At 32.8% G+C, this 18,130-nt stretch overlaps 3 protein-coding genes across 3 annotated transcripts; 1 reads left to right on the top strand and 2 right to left on the bottom strand.

Annotated features, from left to right (window-relative positions):
• Positions 1–356: 356 nt before the first annotated feature.
• On the bottom strand, positions 357–11,292 carry LOC128188691 (type-1 angiotensin II receptor-associated protein-like). The gene is made up of 7 exons (XM_052859903.1): positions 11,116–11,292; positions 10,857–10,891; positions 9,291–9,411; positions 8,395–8,497; positions 7,869–7,899; positions 1,883–1,989; positions 357–1,593 (listed from the first exon to the last, which is right to left on the bottom strand). Exons 1-7 carry the CDS (start codon positions 11,140–11,142, stop codon positions 1,490–1,492), a joined length of 528 nt encoding a protein of 175 aa, XP_052715863.1. The 5' UTR covers positions 11,143–11,292; the 3' UTR covers positions 357–1,489.
• A 123-nt stretch (positions 11,293–11,415) lies between these two features.
• Positions 11,416–13,607, top strand: LOC128188690 (uncharacterized). The gene is made up of 3 exons (XM_052859901.1): positions 11,416–11,548; positions 11,913–12,020; positions 12,383–13,607. Exons 2-3 carry the CDS (start codon positions 11,942–11,944, stop codon positions 12,958–12,960), a joined length of 657 nt encoding a protein of 218 aa, XP_052715861.1. The 5' UTR covers positions 11,416–11,548; positions 11,913–11,941; the 3' UTR covers positions 12,961–13,607.
• Positions 13,608–15,338: 1,731 nt separating this feature from the next.
• LOC128188490 (ceramide-1-phosphate transfer protein-like) lies at positions 15,339–17,061 on the bottom strand. The gene is made up of 2 exons (XM_052859573.1): positions 16,855–17,061; positions 15,339–16,534 (listed from the first exon to the last, which is right to left on the bottom strand). Exons 1-2 carry the CDS (start codon positions 16,965–16,967, stop codon positions 16,024–16,026), a joined length of 624 nt encoding a protein of 207 aa, XP_052715533.1. The 5' UTR covers positions 16,968–17,061; the 3' UTR covers positions 15,339–16,023.
• Positions 17,062–18,130: the final 1,069 nt, after the last annotated feature.

Below are 18,130 nucleotides of genomic sequence, written 5' to 3'. Positions count from 1 at the left end.
TATATTCTTCTTTAAATTTCCAGGGACCCACGCTATAAATTCTACCATGGAATGAGTCTTCCATATCAATTTATAAATTGTACACTTTCTGTTCTTTAGATTGTTAATAGAAGTGTATACTGCAGCAAACACACAGGTAATCAACTGATAAAATCGGGATGCATCTGAATTTTATGAAGATCAATACAATGAAGCCTCCATGTAAATAAGTCTAAGAGAAATTGCACACTTTCTGTTCTTCAGTAAAGATTTTCAATGATACCAGCATATCCCTGTTTTGATCTATTGTAAACTTCACACCTTTATTGTGGCCTTGTTATATCTACATTAGTTTTATTCATAAAAAGAAGAACATGTGGAATGTAGAAGATTTAATTTTGTAAAAATTCAGGTTAAATGAATAAAAACATAATTCATATATCAAAGGCTAAATATTAACAACTCATATTGCACATTCAAGATAAACTCCGAAGCAATCATTTTCTCACACTTTGCACACAAACCTCGAAGAGTGTAATCGACAGTTGGAGAAGTAACACAAGCATCAGTACATGCATCACAGACACTCAGAATTATATAAACTACAGCTATCTAACACATCTACCGGTATATACGGTATAATGGAGAGCATGAACTGGGAACACAGACATCTTAGTTTACTGGTATGTGCACTTGATATTCTCATAGGTTCAACACATTATTGCACTAACAACTTTTCAATGACATCTAGAAAATTTAAAAGCACACATTCTAACTCGAATATCTCACAACTCAGAAAAGACAATGTTTACAAAAAACCGAATTACCCTAAAAATAATTTAAAAGATTATGCATTTATCTGGTGGTTATCCTGAATTTATTACCTCAAAAAAACTTTTAGAAAATAACTTTTTAGTATATAGAAGATATTAATATAGTCTATAGAATATAGTCATGTAAAAAATAACAATAATATTAGAGTTCACCTGTGAACTTTAACATTGTAAGACATTGGTACATGTGACAAGTGTCTTGTTTAAAAAGAAGAACAGTTCAAAATCTTGTTTGGAATATAAAACAATGACAATTCTGTACAATAAAAAAAACAAACATTGTAAGTTGTTATTTTAGTTTATGTATGCATTGTCATTATGAAATGTTTTCTTTTGGAATGATAATAAGTACTTAAAAAAGCAATACATTTTAAAAAAATTTTAAAAATGGGTGAAAATCACACCATAATCACAAGGTACACAGACATAAGCTTCTCATTTATCGGGGAACATGGAATGTTAGTTAGGAATACTAAATAAACGGAAAAGACAGTTACTGGTTAGTGACTACAAAGAGCAGTAACTGGTGACTAGAACATTACAATGGTGATGTCAATGGAACAGCATACAGGGACAGATTCAGTGTTCTGTATATTCATCAGTGAAGGATAACAGATATGGTTTGTCTACGGGTGTGGTTTGTCTACGGGTGTGGTTTGTCTTGGGGTGTGGGTTGTCTACGGGTGTGGTTTGTCTATGGCAGATGAAGCGGTCTCCACATTGTTGGATGGGACAGGCTGGTCGATATTCTCGTAGTTACCCTGGTGAGATGGGCTTCCTCCTACAAAATATTAACACAGTAAAGAGCTTAATCCATGGAACATACACGTTTACAGACGCTACATGAACACAACATTTATCTTCCTGGTTTTTAACATAACAATAGAGGCATTACAAATTCAAACATATACTTTCAAAAGTTACTTTCATTACTAATATTATGTGGTCATAAAAGGAAAAACTAATGTACTATGAACAGCATTCTCTTGCGAATCTCATTTAGTAACAAACAAGAATACCCTGGTATTGACAGCTGACAATACAGTGAGGCAAAAAATTGTAACTCTTACCAAACTGGGGGAAGTGGAAATCAGAGAATCGGCCTCCTCGGTCCTGGTAGATTCTCCACAGCAGGAAAGCGGTGAAGGGCTTCAGGATTAAGTTTGTGATGGCCATACTGTCATCAGTTAAAGAAAGACTCAGGAGAGAGCAGAATGAGTTTAAAACCTGGAACTTGATGTGTGTCACTGCATATTAAACTAGAGGGAAACCAAGACAGTCATCATTTTTATGCCATCCCAAACTTTAAATACAGTAAATTGAGAAATTAACACTCTGATTTTAATTTCACCAAGTTTGCAATTAATACCATTTCTTCAGAAAATTAAACCCATCGTGTATGCTATAAGTTTTCTTTAGGAACAGAAAAGATGGCGCTAGTGCTGGTAACAGGTGCGTGAAGAGCTCAGGAAAAATAGTCAGGATATCTCGATACCGGCACATTAGTGATCCTTTTCGGATTTACAATTCTCACATCTGTGACTTTCAAGGTATATTTTGAGAGTTTCATCTTATATTTCCTTACATTTTGTGTTTTATGAACAAAAACTGTTTATTCTCTGACTACCGGTGAGTAGTGCTCTGGACAATCGATTCATAACATATATACGTGGCTTACTGTGTTTACATTTATCTTGAACTTATCCTAAGCAGTGTTTTTGTATATGAATACACTGGATAGTTTTGTTAAAAAAATGCCACCAAAAAAATCTACTAAAAAAACAGACGAAATCGGTCCTGAAAATACCCCGGAGCAGACCTGTGATAACGGCACTATGTCCGAGGTAAACAAAACTCTAATTCTCATACAACAGGACATCAAAGAGGTCAAAATGGAACTTCAAAAAACAATTAAAGACGATAAGCTGGAATCTTTGGTCTCTTCGATTGTTAAACGGATCGTCGAACAAAACAACAAAAAAATAGAAACTAAAATTAAAGACGAAATAAACAAAAATTGTGAAGAACTAGAAAAATGTTACAACACAAAAATTGTAAAAATGGAAAACAACATTGAAAACCTTGAAAAAGATGTCGAAACTCTCAGAGAAAAGCTAGCCAGTACTAACAAAGAACTGCGCGAATCAAAGCAAGTCTTACATAAAACAGAAATTGTATCAAGAGAAGCTATGAAACTCAGCAATCAAAACGAGCAATTCTCAAGAAAATATAATTTCAAAATTGTGGGAGTTACCGAAAATGATGAAGAAAATACTTGGAAATTGGTAAAAAAATTCCTCAAAGAAAAGGCAAATGTTGAATTAGACGATCAAGAAATAATTGCCGCACACAGAATACCAGGTAGAAAAGATCAACCCAGACCCATTATTGTTAAAGTCCTGAACACAAACATCAAGGCAAGGGTTATGAAAAAGAGGTCAGATGTAAAAAAGCTTGGACACGGAATGAAGTTAGTTGATGACGTGACCAGACCAAACACAGAACTCATCACGGCTTTATTAAAGCATCCAGAAATTACATCCGCTTGGTATTTCAATGGATCTGTTTATGGGAAGCTGAGTAACGAAAGACGCATAAAATTTGACATATTCGATGACATTGATGCGAAAGTGCAGAGCAACCTGAAGGGACGCTGATGAATACGATGCGTAAAAACTTTTTTCCGGAACTTTTCTTGTTGTCCGATCACAATTGTATTTTATGTTCCTCTACATTGACTTCCGGTGTCGTGCAACCCTGTGCTGTTTTCAGTCAACTCTTTTTCAACGGGACGTGAGTATATGTACCTACCAGGAACGTTTTCTTGTTATTAAAACTAGTGCTGTTTAAACCGTTCTTGTATTTTATACCGTTGTATTTTTTTTCTTTAGGCCTTTTTGTATGAATGTCTAGTATGAATGTCTGTTTAGTCTCCATATCAGATCATGGTTGATACAATCAAAATTGCAACAGTAAACTGTCAAGGACTCGGTACTCCATCCAAAAGACAAGATGTGTTGAATTTTTACAAATCTAAAGAGTATTCAATTATATGCTTTCAGGACACCCATTTTACGTCCGATCTTGAGACTATTGTTGAAACTCAATGGGGTTATAGGTGCATTTTTAATTCTCTCTGTTCAAATTCACGAGGGGTTGCTGTTTTTTTTAACAATAATTTTGAATTAAAGTTACATAAAGAAAAGAAAGACAGTAATGGTAATTTATTGGCTTTGGATTTAAGTATTGATGACAATAGAGTTACAATTATTAATATTTATGGTCCCAACACTGACTGTCCAGATTTTTTTGAAGAAGTACGTGAATGTTTTTTAGAGTTTGACAATGACTATTATATTCTTTGTGGTGATTTTAATATAGCCCTCAATCAAACTCTTGACACTCATAATTATTCACATGTTAATAATCCAAAAGCTAAAGAAAAATTGCTAGAAATTATGAGCGACTTATGTCTGATTGACTACTATCGTATTCTTAACCCTGATAAAAAAGCTTACACATGGAGAAAGAGAAATCCATTAAAACAAGGGAGACTTGACTATATATTGATTTCAGAAAATCTTTCAAATATTGTTGAGAGTGTCTCGATCAAATCTGGGTATAGGTCAGACCACTCTGCTGTTGTATTTGAATTTAAATTTAATACTTTTTTAAGAGGTAGAGGGCTATGGAAATTTAATAATAATTTACTTCGGGATAGAACTTATGTTGAAAAAGTTAAAGAAGTCATTCAGTCAGTTAAAGATCAATATAAAAACTCCATAGATGAGTCTGCATTTTTGGAAATTCTTCTCATGGAAATAAGGGGCTTGACAATTTCTTATTCATCTTATAGGAAGAAGAACAATGACAAGATAGAAAAGCAACTGATATCAGATATTAATGAGCTAGAAAATAGTAATGTAGTTGATCTTTCATTGTTAGAGGAAAAACAAGCAGCTCTTGAAAATTTCAGAAAAGAAAAATTACGAGGACACTTTATACGCTCTCGTGCAAAATGGGTAGATGAAGGAGAAAAACCTACTAAATATTTCTGTCATTTAGAGTCAAGAAATTTTCTTAATAAAATTATTAAAAAAGTTGTAGTATCAGAAGAGAAGACTTTATATAATCAGTTAGAAATCATGGATGAGGTGAAAGCTTATTATGAGAATCTTTTTAAAAATGCAGATTATGAGCTTTCTGATATAGATTTAGAATCAACTATCCAGCCTCATAATATTTCAAAATTAGATAAATCAACATCTAAAATTTTAGATAAAAACTTCAGTGAAGGTGAAATATTAAGTGTTTTAAAAAGCATGAAAAATAACAAGTCGCCTGGAAGTGATGGTTTCACAGCTGAATTTTATAAGTTCTTTTGGGCTGATCTTAAAAACTATATAACAAAAGCAATTAACCAAATATTTTTACGTGAAGAATTGCCAGTGTCTCAGAGGTTAGGAGTTATATCATGCCTACCTAAAGGTGACAAACCTAGACAATTCCTAAAAAATTGGCGACCAATTACACTATTGAATGTTTTTTACAAGTTAATATCTGGATGTGTCAGTCTTAGGATAAAATCTACTCTTGATTTACTTATTTCTAATACTCAGACTGGTTTCATACAGGGTAGATACATTGGTGAAAATACACGATTTATTTATGATCTTATGTCTTATACAGAAGTCAAGAATATCCCTGGATTACTCATGCTTATTGACTTTGAAAAAGCTTTCGATTCAATTTCATGGTCATTTATTTATAAGGTGTTACTTTTTTTTGGATTCGGAAATCATATCATCAAATGGGTAAAAATTCTCAATACAAATTTTAAAGCGGCTATTCTCCAAAGCGGCTTTCTGTCGCAACAGTTTGAAATACAGCGAGGATGTCGTCAGGGTGACCCTGTAGCCCCATATCTTTTCATTCTTTGTGCTGAAATATTGGCTATACTAATTAAACAAAATAAAGATATTAGAGGCATTTTTGTGTATGATAGAGAACATAAAATATCCCAGTATGCAGATGATACATCCCTTATTCTTGACGGTTCTGCTTCATCTTTATTTAATGCTCTCGAAACTTTAGAATTATTTTCAAAAATATCGGGGTTGAAAGTTAATAGCTCAAAAACAAAAATTGTATGGTTTGGCTCAAAAAAATTTTCATCCGAAGTCTTTCATCACTCTAGATGGAAATTAGATTGGGGAGCCACTGAATTTGTATTATTAGGTATTCATTTTTCTGTTGACTTGGAACAAATTCCAGAATTAAATTATAATATTCAAATTCCAAAAATCTCTGCACTCATCCAACAATGGGAAAGGCGAATTCTTACTCCCATAGGAAGACTTACTGTACTTAAAAGTCTTATTATTCCAAAAATAAACCATTTACTTATTTCATTACCAAATCCAAGAATAGAAACTATTAATTTTTTGAACAATGATTTTTTTAGATTTATTTGGAAATCCAAGTGTGATAAAATTAAACGCTCAGTCGTGACACAAAACCTCTTTGCAGGAGGCTTGAATATGGTGAACTTGAATAATTTTATAATTTCTTTAAAGTGTTCCTGGATACAAAGACTAGTGCAGGGGGGACAATCTTGGTTGAGTATTTTTAAAGCAGTGTTTGGAGATATTGTGTCTGGATTTTTGGATTTTGGTGATGCTTTTATTGAAAATCTTTTGAACAACTGTACCAACACTTTTTGGAGAGATGTTCTGAAGTCATGGCTTATTGTATTGAATACACATTTTAACCAAAGTCGAATTTTAAATGATAACATAACATATGCTCCAGTTTGGTTTAATTCTAAAATTAAGGTGGATAAAAAGCCTGTGTTTTATAAAGAATGGTACAGAAGAGGTGTTAAAATTGTGAAAGACTTTTTATATGAAAATGGATCATTTCTATCAAAATCTGATTTTGAAAAGAAATTCAATTTTGAAATATGTTTTATGCAATACAACAGTATGATTAGTGCTGTAGCAAAGTTTGTAAAAGGTTCAAAGTTCTGTAAGGAAACCTACAGCCATAGCATTGGTCCTTTTGTTCCTTATCATTGTGTTGAAATTCTTTTATACAAGAAATGTACCAAGCATATTTACAAATTAATTAATACTAATACAGTAGGTATTTTACCAACATCAATTAGAAGATGGAATTCCACTATTGTACAAAGAGGATATCCTGAATTAATTTTACAGGATGTGTTTAAAATATGTTTCAAGGTCACTAAAGACTCTTCTATACAATGGTTACAATATAGAACATTACATAGACTTCTCCCAGTTAAAGCTTACTTGAAAAAGTTAAAATTAATTGATAATGACACTTGTACTTTCTGCAAGAGTGAAGTTGAAACCATTGAACATATTTTCACATCTTGTCCTATTGTACTTGCTATCTGGAATAGTTTGAGTATGCATATTTACAATACTGTCTCAAAGAGAGTTGGTTTTAATGCAATCAATGTATTATTCGGAGAGGCTCCTCTCTCAAAGTCAAATTTAGTCATTAATTTTCTAATTTTATTTACCAAACAGTATATTTTTCAATGTCTTTGTAATAAAAAAACCCCAAACATTGCTGGACTAATGTGTCATTTACTTTATAGATATGAAATTGAAAGTTGTCTAGCAATTAGAAATTCTTCTTTTTACAAACATAATACAATATGGTCTGAATGGAAAAATCTTTTCTGTGATGTTTAATATATACAAGATCTAGAGCAGAAGTCATATAGTTTTTTTTTCCTGATTGTATCAACTTTATAGTATAATTACTTATAATCTATGGTATGTATGTTTGTGTATGTATGAATGTGAAAAATGTAATTACAAAAAATTGCAAATAAAAAAAAAAAAAAAAAAAAAGTTTTCTTTAGAGTCATATGTCTTAATACAGCAGTTTTTTTTTCTAAAAAGCATGAAATAAAAACAATTGCGACTGGAACTTTGTAGAAAATTGTAAAATTTTTAGCTTATGGTAATTAAAACTACTTACATTATAAGAATTTTGTTTTTGAAATATTATAAAGGATACCCTAAGCTGAATCTGTACTCATCCTTAATACCTAAAAGAAAATACCAAAGCATGTACAGTTAATAATGCAAATCATATATACAGTTAGTTTAAATTTTCTTCAAAGGCAATTTCTATGAAAGTAAATTCTGAGATAGGTACATGTAACTGCTTCTCGAAGAATAAAAAAATATTTGTATGAAACTATTTCGCAAAACTTTCTGTGCCCAATGATGACAAAGTCTAATGGAACCAACTTCAACTTTTGTTTTCTTTCCATAATCTAAGCTTAGAGCTTTTGCACAAACACTTGTGAAGTCTGTCTTGAATGTACAGACAAACAGACCTCCAAAATAAAAATAAAATCTCCCTTCTTTAATCTAGAGGACATTTTCTCTACCTGGCCATATTTTTATATAAATAGTCTCTCTGTTACCAGGTGACAAATGATTTTGACCAAACTACAGAAACCAGCATTGTAATTTTATTGCATTCTGCTACGGGTATACATTCTTAAAATGTTTTGAGATGTTTCCTAAATTCATACCTTGTCGCACCCCATTAATTTCTACACTATCTCTGGTTCTTGGTTGGTGGATCCCAAGAAGTATGATGTCTTCTAGGATAGTGAACACATGCAGGATTAAGTACTGAAAAAAAGGGAACATAAAGTTAGGTATAGATGGCACTTTGATTTTTATGATAATTCAAAACAGAGAACAGAAATATACCGGTATATATATATATATAAATAGTCACAGTAAATTATACATATATTATTTTCCTAATACTGTACATTCTTAGCCATCAAAGTCCATTCTAATGTTTTTGAACCACAGTTTGCTTAATTATACAATATGCATCATGTCTTACATTAAAATGAATTCTGTATTTAACAATTGTTTTCACATGTTCCCTAGCAAAGGGTTAAGGATCCAACCTGCTCCTCTACAACCCTTGGCAATTTTAGCCAATAGTGCCATCTAGCGATTAAGTTGATTAAATTGGAGCAGCTAAAATAAGTATTTTTCATCTAAGAGGTATTAGAAAAAATTGTCATGAAAAAAAGGGAAAAATAAGAATAATTTTAAAAAACCCATATATTTGTAATAATATATCGCATGCTATTCATTAATTACGTAAAAAATAGTAACAATGATTGTATTTAAATTTTGTATGAAAACACAAAATAAACCACCAATTAATAGATTTTCTGTGATTGCCTTGCTTCGGAGCCAATCAGATTCCACTGCACTATTTTTGATTTTGTTGGCTAAATCTTCCAAGGGTTGTAGAGGAGCAGAGTGGATCATAAACCCTTGGCTTGCGAAGATGCTCTTTTCAATGAAACAGAGATTATGACTTAATACAGTTTGTACTATAAATCTAGGAAAACATCTTCCTGTTAAACAAAGATTTTGTGCCTGTCAATGGCCCACCTACCATCAGTATGGCATCATACGACTCAGGACAGGCTATACCCCACACTCCTAGCAGCAGGACAAAGATATTGCTCAGCCAGTAGACGGGGGGTAGAAAGGCAACCATTGCAAACTGTGTCGCCCTGAAATGTTTGCAAGAAATGGTTGTAGACTGCAAACATCTCTTTATCACTAATTTCTATATCAGGTATGTTCAACAAACAGCCTTGCAAGTGCTTGCCATAATTCCTCATCTCTATAACACAAATGTTGGGGAGCATATGAGGAACAAGCCTCAGGAACTGGCAGTTTATTTCACATTCAAAAGGATGTAGATACACTGCTTATACTTGTGATGCATGCACAGACTTCGAGGGGAGGGGAAGGGAGGGGGCGTACAGATCCCCCTCCCCTCTATATCCTATGGAAAATTCAAATACGTAAAATTACCTGATACTGAAACTATGAAACATGGAAAACCCTCCCCTGGAAAATTTTTTCTAGATCTGCATGATCATGTGATGTGTACTGATCATGCATTAAGTTGTGTATTTCAATGTGTACTTCAATTTTACAAATACAATCAATGAATTATCAAAATCAGCTATTATACCGAGCGCAGCGAGAGGCTGGCGAAGCCCGCCTCGCGAAGCGAGGATTAATGGTAACACGTATATATAAGAAAATCAGTGAAAAATGAGAGTTGAATCAGGGGTACTAAGGGCTAAAAAAAATTCTTCCAGCCCTGGGCGCCGCCATATTGGCCGCCATTTTGTTTTTAAAAAGTTAGTTTGATCATTGATTGACTGGCACTTATCGATGTTTATTGCTCATAAACTCGATTAAAAACTTTCCAATGTTTCAATAGAAGGTAATTTAAATTTTAAAAAATAAAGTAAAAAACAGATAAGTTTAAATAGTGCTTCAATCAAGAAATACGACTAGTTCTACGTATATCTTATCAAATTATCAGATGGAATATAAAAACATAAACATCAAGGAACTGATCTTTTATATAGACACTAAATAAAGTATTCAATTTTTATTACCTGTAGTCGTGATGAATTAAATGAAAGAAGAAATAAAATTTTGTCGGAATCACGTAACTCTCTTCGGCTGTTTCCGAAGACAAAACTTGTACGTTTTCCGTACGAGACATGACGTCATAATATAGACTGAGCACGCGACGTTTAGTTTAACTTTTGCTAATGATTCTAAAAGTAGGCGGATCCACTGTGTGCATTTCAAATAAATTGTTGTACAAATATCAAACTATACTGTGTTAAATCTGCGCTCGGTCCAACGGTCACACCGTTTACATATTAATTGTAATCAATAAATGAACAGTGCTCCCACTTCAGGTGTCTGAATCTGCAGTGACATCTTACTTTATACATTGAAAACTTCTTTAGTACAATGCAGTTCTCTTGCTTTATCAAAGTTCCTTGTATTCAGGTTTCATTGAACATTGACATTTTTTGATGACTCGATCGATTTCCTTAAGGAAATATATATTTGCTGCTATGTCTGTATAAATATATTTTAGTATATATATACAGTCATGCAGAGCTATAAAATGCATACACACCACATCAAGAGGATGAAATGGACGCACACAATCACCTGAAAAATAAAACACCTTAATGTAACAGTTATTATGGTTATGCATATACTCTCTACAAGAAAATCACCTATCAGAATTAGAAGCATCAATTCAACTTGAAGTTGCGCAACTAGCTATCAGTGTTTATCTCATAAACTGATAAAACAAAAATAAATATTCTGACAACAAGTCGGCATATATTATTATTACCATTTTCAATAATTCGTCATTTTTAAATGTTTACCTTCAATGTGTAGTTGGGAGGGCTCATGGTGACTTGATGCGTTACTTGAACTTGATGAAGATGATGACAGTCACGAGACACAACAAATTCGGAGACGTATGTCAACGATAAGAACAGATGAGTCCAGGGAAACTTCGTAACTAGGTAAAGGTCCGAGCACTAACGAACGGAATGCAATAGCCTAAAAGAAAATAGTTCACACAAAACGCTGTACTAGAAATGGAAAATCTTGAAGATAGTTTGACCTTTTGTATCAAAATACGTCATTACGCTGTAATCAATATCGAATGTTAAAGCAAAAGACGAAATTATCTACATCATCAGATCAAAGAGAGTATCACCTTGAAAATAAACATGGCGGCGCCCATGGAGAGGAACTTGCAAATTTAATAATTAAAGTTTGGTTTATTGTGATTGTTCTTTAAAGACTCAGGTGAGTTTTCTGATTTTGTTTATCATCTTGTAACGGTTTAGTGCATAAACTTCTTTAATCAGAGACAAATTGTTGATGTTATTTTATCTTCAAACATTCACCAAATATCACCATGATCATCTTCACATGTATTCAAAGTATTTGAATAAAATACATACATTATGCATTACATACATTTATGTGACTGTACAAGGTTAAAAAATACATGTTATTTAATTTTGGCCATCGGGGGTAAGGGGTAGTGGGTGGTGTTTGATTGGTAATTGACCTAATTGCATTAACTTTACCATGTGAATTATTTGATAAGTTACTGTTCGGTAAACAATTTATAGCAGCTTTGCAAATTTACTCTTTTTTTTGACAGATAATATATATTCCACAATACAACTTAATATGGCTGCTTTGTCACTGAATTTCCTGAGTAGGTCTCTACAGAGATTGAGTTTGTGTCAGATGTCCTCTCTTCCACAAGGTAATATGCAGATGTTGGATGTATGGTGTTGGGTGCGTCTTTAGAAATATTGATGAGATTTTCAAATACTGAAACTAATTTGAGTACTAGCTATGAGTATTTTGAAATATAGCTATGAGTATTTTGAAATATAGACAGGGAAGTCTTTCCATTAAGTAACAATTAATGTGTAGAATAGAGCAATACTAGTGACATTCATGCTTGTATTATCTTCAGACTCTTCAGGCAGTCAGTTATTTTATGTTCACATCTTTTTATTAATTTGAAGCAACTCATCTCAATAAGTAGGAAATCTAACCAAAAAAAAGATGATTTTCATTGTCACAGTCATTAAAGTATGGTAAAATTGACATATTTTACAGCTACACTTGGATCTATCAATTCCTCAAGATTTTTTGTGAGTCCTGGAAAAGTTTCAGATGTCCAAAAGAATGGCAAACCTTTATCAAAAAGGGAGGACATTATCTGCCCAACAAATTCTCTCACTTGTGTCATACTAGATATGTCCATTTCAAATCCCATATCATGTCCTACTTATCATAACACACAGATTGATCTATTACTTCCAAATCCACTGATAGAATACACTGAAAAAGAAGCTCCCTCTTTACACGATTTACCAACAAAAGAGGCAGTGGATAAACTTCGACGACAGAGGAGCCGTATGAATCAACACAAGAAACGGCGTTATCGTGACGACAACTTGGTCTTAATTCGAGAGCACAAACAGAGACAAAAAGAAAAAAGAGCTAAAAAAGATTGGGCTGTTATTGACAAATTTCGTAATTATTCCACTAACTTTGATGCTGATGAAAAAGTGATGCGAGATTTGGAGACTGCAAGAAGGGGAGGTTTTTATGTAGAGTGTTACGGGCCAAACAGAGAGGACAGGAAAGGGCTGCCAGACAAGAGCACCGACAAGTCATTGGATATATTGTAGATACAGACTAAGCACTGTAGAGCCAACATGTTATAATGATTTGAGTCAGTTTATTAAAATAAAAAGAGTGTGTAGCTGTTTGTTAATTAATTCAATTGTCATTTAATGACAAAAGATGAGTACATTTTAGGAACCTGCGGTGTGGGAACCTTTTCTTGATCATTCTCACAGGCACCTGACGTTATATAAATATATAACTTCATTATAAAAATAATGACTTTCAAATTTTGTTGCATACATACCTTGATTTTTATGAATGATATGCATGTGTTATGCGCCATTTTGGTTGAATTGGTTGTAAGCGTAGATGTTAAAAGACCGATGGGGAGAATGAGAGGATCGTAAAGTATTTTTACCGATGAGTTTCAAAGGAAACTTCAACCTGATTTGACAGTTTTATATAAATCCAAGATGGCAGCGATTTGTACCTTTGGTATTATTAGATAGAGGGTTACCGGTTTACAACTTAAAATGTCAGGCACCTCTAATCATTTTGTCCAAGATTACTTATCCAGAGCATATTTTCTCTCCCAATCTGGCTCATAATACACCATAATCACCCTATTAAATGCCTTAATATTTGTATAAAGGTATGTAGCTATCTTGAGCTAATAAAACAAAACTCGTTTTGAGCTCAAAAATTCAAATTTAATTTTTCACGCCCTGAATACATAGTATTGGTGTTTTTAATGCTTCATCAAAATTTGAAAGTCAAATATCTCTACTTTTAGGTACATGTGAGATACAGGTTTTAGATTCCTTGTTTTGTTTGATTCGAAAGTTAGAGTCTAGTTATTGTGTTAAAAAACAAGTCAAGAGCTTTGTTTAAGTAACTGTAGCAGGTCAGTGCCGTATAGGTTTTTATCAGTACTTCGTGTTGTGTTTATTTTTGTTTTGAGACTGAATTTGACCTCTACATTAAGAATTAAACTTTACTTAATTATAAATAAGGTATGAAAACGACTTTACTCTCAATATACATGTAGATAAACCAGATATAATAAACCAAAACTCAAAGTAAATGAAAACCAAGATTAACAACCCTTTATAAATTTATTATAACAAAATAAGAACACAAGTCAATAGCAAGTACTTAAAATCCCCCAACCCTAAACTTTAACAGGGACCTCAAATAGACAAGACGGGGACTCAGGAGAAAAGTAGCTAGTGAAACCAGCTGTCTCCCTCGTCAAATAAGGACTTACATGGGTTTAAATACGGAAAAGAGAACAAAGACAACTCTCATTAAAGTTATTGGCTATCGTATTAAGTGGGCGTTACCAAAGTAATAGAATTAAATAAAATCAGGATCGGAATACTAATAATAATAAATAGAAACAAAATCCCGATCTACCACATAACAATGAATTCTTACCTCTGTCTTGCTTGAAAATGTAATTCTAACATTCAAAGAAGAAGTAGGTATATAATGTATATTTAAAATATCACTTTATTACCATAAAATAGGTTCAATACTTGGAATATGTTGATTAGAACTGGTTCTTTGAAAAATGACAGTTTTAGCTCACCAAGAGGAAGTTCGGGTGAGCTTGTGCTATACCCTTGCACAAGGTTCAGGGTCTGAACCTGGTTTAACTTTGAATGTAAAGGGACCAAAAGAAAGTCTGATGGTAGCCTGTAGGGGCTTTACATGGATCTTATTAGACTTGAAAACTAATATTTCAAATCTTAAAGGGGCATGGTCACAAATTTGGTCGAATTCTATTTTTTTGATTTAAATTATTCACAATGCTTTAGGAGTGCATTTCTAAAATCAAATTTGAGAGTGAGTCATACAGTTATAAGAAAGATACAGGGCTCACGATTCTTTTGTCATGTAAACAAGGCTTGTGCTCTGTTTTTGTTTACATAGGTTCAATTTACCTGTAAAAAATCTTTTTTCAAGCTGATTTGTCCATCTTCTTATTCATTTTAAGCAAAATAAACAGTTCCTAATGTTCAACACATTAATTTTAGGTCTAAAACTGAAATTTTCACTTGAACATTAAAAGTGTAAACAATACTTTGTTTACATAGCAAAGAATTGTAAGCTCCGTAACTTGTTTAGAACTCAACCAATGACACCCAAATTTTGGTTGTCAATTAAAAATGCCTTACTGATGTATTTTAAACATTAAAATCGGAAAAATAATTTTTGACTAAAATCGTGACCGTGCCCATTTAAGAAGTAAGAATTTACAGAATACAATCCTCCCTCAATGTATGCCTTACGGTAGAGCATTCAGCACACAAAACATTAATGCATCGCTAGGTTGATGTAACAGAAATAAAAAAGAGCTGTCACTTTTTGTATTTGACGTGTAACAGATAAATCCAAATAGATTGTCAAACGCAAATATAAACCTCCTTTACGACTCATACAAAAAGAATATTATTTCACTGTAAATTTTATTAGAGTTGTAAACATCAAGTCTGGTTAACAAGATAACATTGTACCCTTCAAAATCCTGTGCAATAACACCAAAGGATAGATTTTAACATAGTTGTAAACAGGACAACATCAACAATTGAAGAATGAAGATTTTCCTTGACCAATGATCAATGCCTTTACTCGCAAACAAACCTCATGTACAAATTTATATTGTTCTTGTGCAACTAAAATTCAACAAGTACCACAGCATCATTTCCACTTCTATAATAGAAGCTACAAGCATTATTGAAGCAATTTCTTTATCCAATAGGTATTTCATTCTTTAAGCTTCTGGAATGCATTTCCTATAATTTCTGGTATAAAAGTTACATTGCAAGTACTATACCTATAAAGCAAATGTCAAGAATATTGATAAGATTGGCTGAGGTTAATTGTACGGATTTGTAAACTACATATCAGTATGTTGTACAAGAAAGCAGATTGTATTATCTGGTTTCAATACACATAAACAAAAGATTTAAAAACATGAAACAACTAAAGGCTAGGAGAAAGATCTTGTCACAAAGTGCTGTATAAATTACATGGAAAATACATACTCAAAATTGCACAAAAAGATGTAAAAGTAAAAAAAATCACAGATAGGATTTAACAATTCAAAATCACTACATAAATTAAGGTAAATCGTGTAGTTTCTCCTTTGTATAGATACTCTCCGTAATGACAAATATTTCCTTCTGATAATCAGACACCTTTGCCAGTAAGTCCTTGGCCTTTTCAGCATCATCCATTTTTAGTTTTTCCAGGAAGTGTTTTCTAGTGGGTAGAGTGTACACTGCAACGTGCACACCTTTTCGTATAAGCCAGGGATGATGATGAGCCAATGTGTCGTCGTATGCCGTCTTTGTGATGTGGGACATCTTTTCATGGTCGTCAGCAGTTTTTAGATCCATCATGAGGCGAGCTGTAAATTCCAAGGCTCTGTGAAGTCGCAGTAGAGTTCTCGCTCCTGAAGCTTTCTTTTTGCTGTTAGTAGTTTTTGTTTCTACTTCATGTTGAATCATGCTTTGTATGGTAATGTATTTCTCCGAGACCTCACTGTTCCGATATTCTCGAAGAATGCCAATTTTTTCAACCACATCTGATGTAACAAATCCAAACACTGACCCCAGAATGGAAAATAACCTGTAATAAATCAGTGGCATGTGTAGAAAACACTCTTGATAACATAATTTACAAAATTTTTTCTATTCAGAAAATAACATAACTTGGGGTTTCTTAATAAATTCTCTCTTCGTCAGCACCTTTGACAATTAAGACATGGTTTTGTTAATTCTGACACTATGACTTCATGCAATGAGAACCAGTTTAATTCTATCATTATTAAAGGTGGACTATTAAACAAGTATGAAGGGGAGTTAAGAGTTTAAAACTTCTAGGTATCCGGATTTGCAAACACTTCGAAAATCTTGCTTCCAGGTCATAATCACAGTGCATGCACTTACTTGCTCAGTTCTTCGTAGGCATCGACGTAAGCGTCCATTAAAATAAGATCCCCATCTTTACATTTAGCAAAAAGTTTCTCCAATTTTTCAAGATTAAAATCTTCTGAAGCCATAGTTTGGTAATTACAACTACCCAAATCGGTTTTAGTCCAGAAAGGTTTACCGAATTCAATTGGATTACTAATCAAAACAGGAAGGAAGAAAAATATGTAGATAAATTTAGAGTCAACATGGTATTGACAACAGTTTCCGGATACCGATCGAAGTGCGATAAAAATATTTGGATAAGTCAAAAATCTTTCTTTTATGTTTTTCTTTTTGATTCAAGATACGTAAATGCTGATATATTTTTTATTGTTGAGATATTGAATTGACAATACAGGACACAATCGTTCTAATATTGTATAAAAACACATACCTTTCATTTGTATCGTTTATTTGACAAAATTCACAAAAAACTATGACCATAGAAACTGCAGTAACTAAGACAGTCTTGGATCAACATCTCTTTTTCGGGGGTAGGGGGACTGAGAGAACCCGGGTTTTGTAGCCGAATGATGAGATTGCATGGCTTTTTTAAATCAACCTAATTAAAACAAATACAAATATATACCGTTTCGTATAATTTTACAACTTACAAGTGTATTTTTTATGAAACCTGTGCTTTAATCAATACCCAACCAAGTCCTGAGCACTAACTGACCTTCCTTGCATCTCGTGGATAAAGTTAACTTTTTCGCAGGCGTACCTAATTCGCTTTGAGCAGATACCCCGGTATATCGCGCACCTAAAAGGAGCGACTGTTCTCAATACTATGTCGCAATCACTAAAACTCAATGAAAAATCGCTTATGTCGCAATATATATATATATATATATATATATATATATATATATATATATATATATATATATATATATATTTATATATATATATATATATATATATATATATATATATATATATATATATATATATATATATATATATATATATATATATATATATATATATTCACACTTTATGCAGTACTTAAGTGGCTGACCCTGCTATAATTTAACATGTTAAAATACGCTTTCCAACATTGTTTAACATGCACAAATTCCTTATCAGGGTGCCATGCTTTTTTAATGCAGTGAGTTTTAAATAGATATAAGCTCTGGGCTGCGTTCAAGATCGTAGCTGCTACCGTAGGGCTACGTAGTTGAACGGAAAGCTAGCCTAGCCGCTAGGTAAATATTCGTAGCCTAAATATTTTATGCTAAGCATCGAATTC

Source organism: Crassostrea angulata, chromosome 6 (genome assembly GCF_025612915.1).
Source record: "Crassostrea angulata isolate pt1a10 chromosome 6, ASM2561291v2, whole genome shotgun sequence".
Classification (NCBI taxonomy): domain Eukaryota; kingdom Metazoa; phylum Mollusca; class Bivalvia; order Ostreida; family Ostreidae; genus Magallana; species Magallana angulata.
The sequence above is the reverse complement of the archived record's forward strand: the minus strand, read 5'-3'. Positions and strand labels throughout refer to the sequence as shown.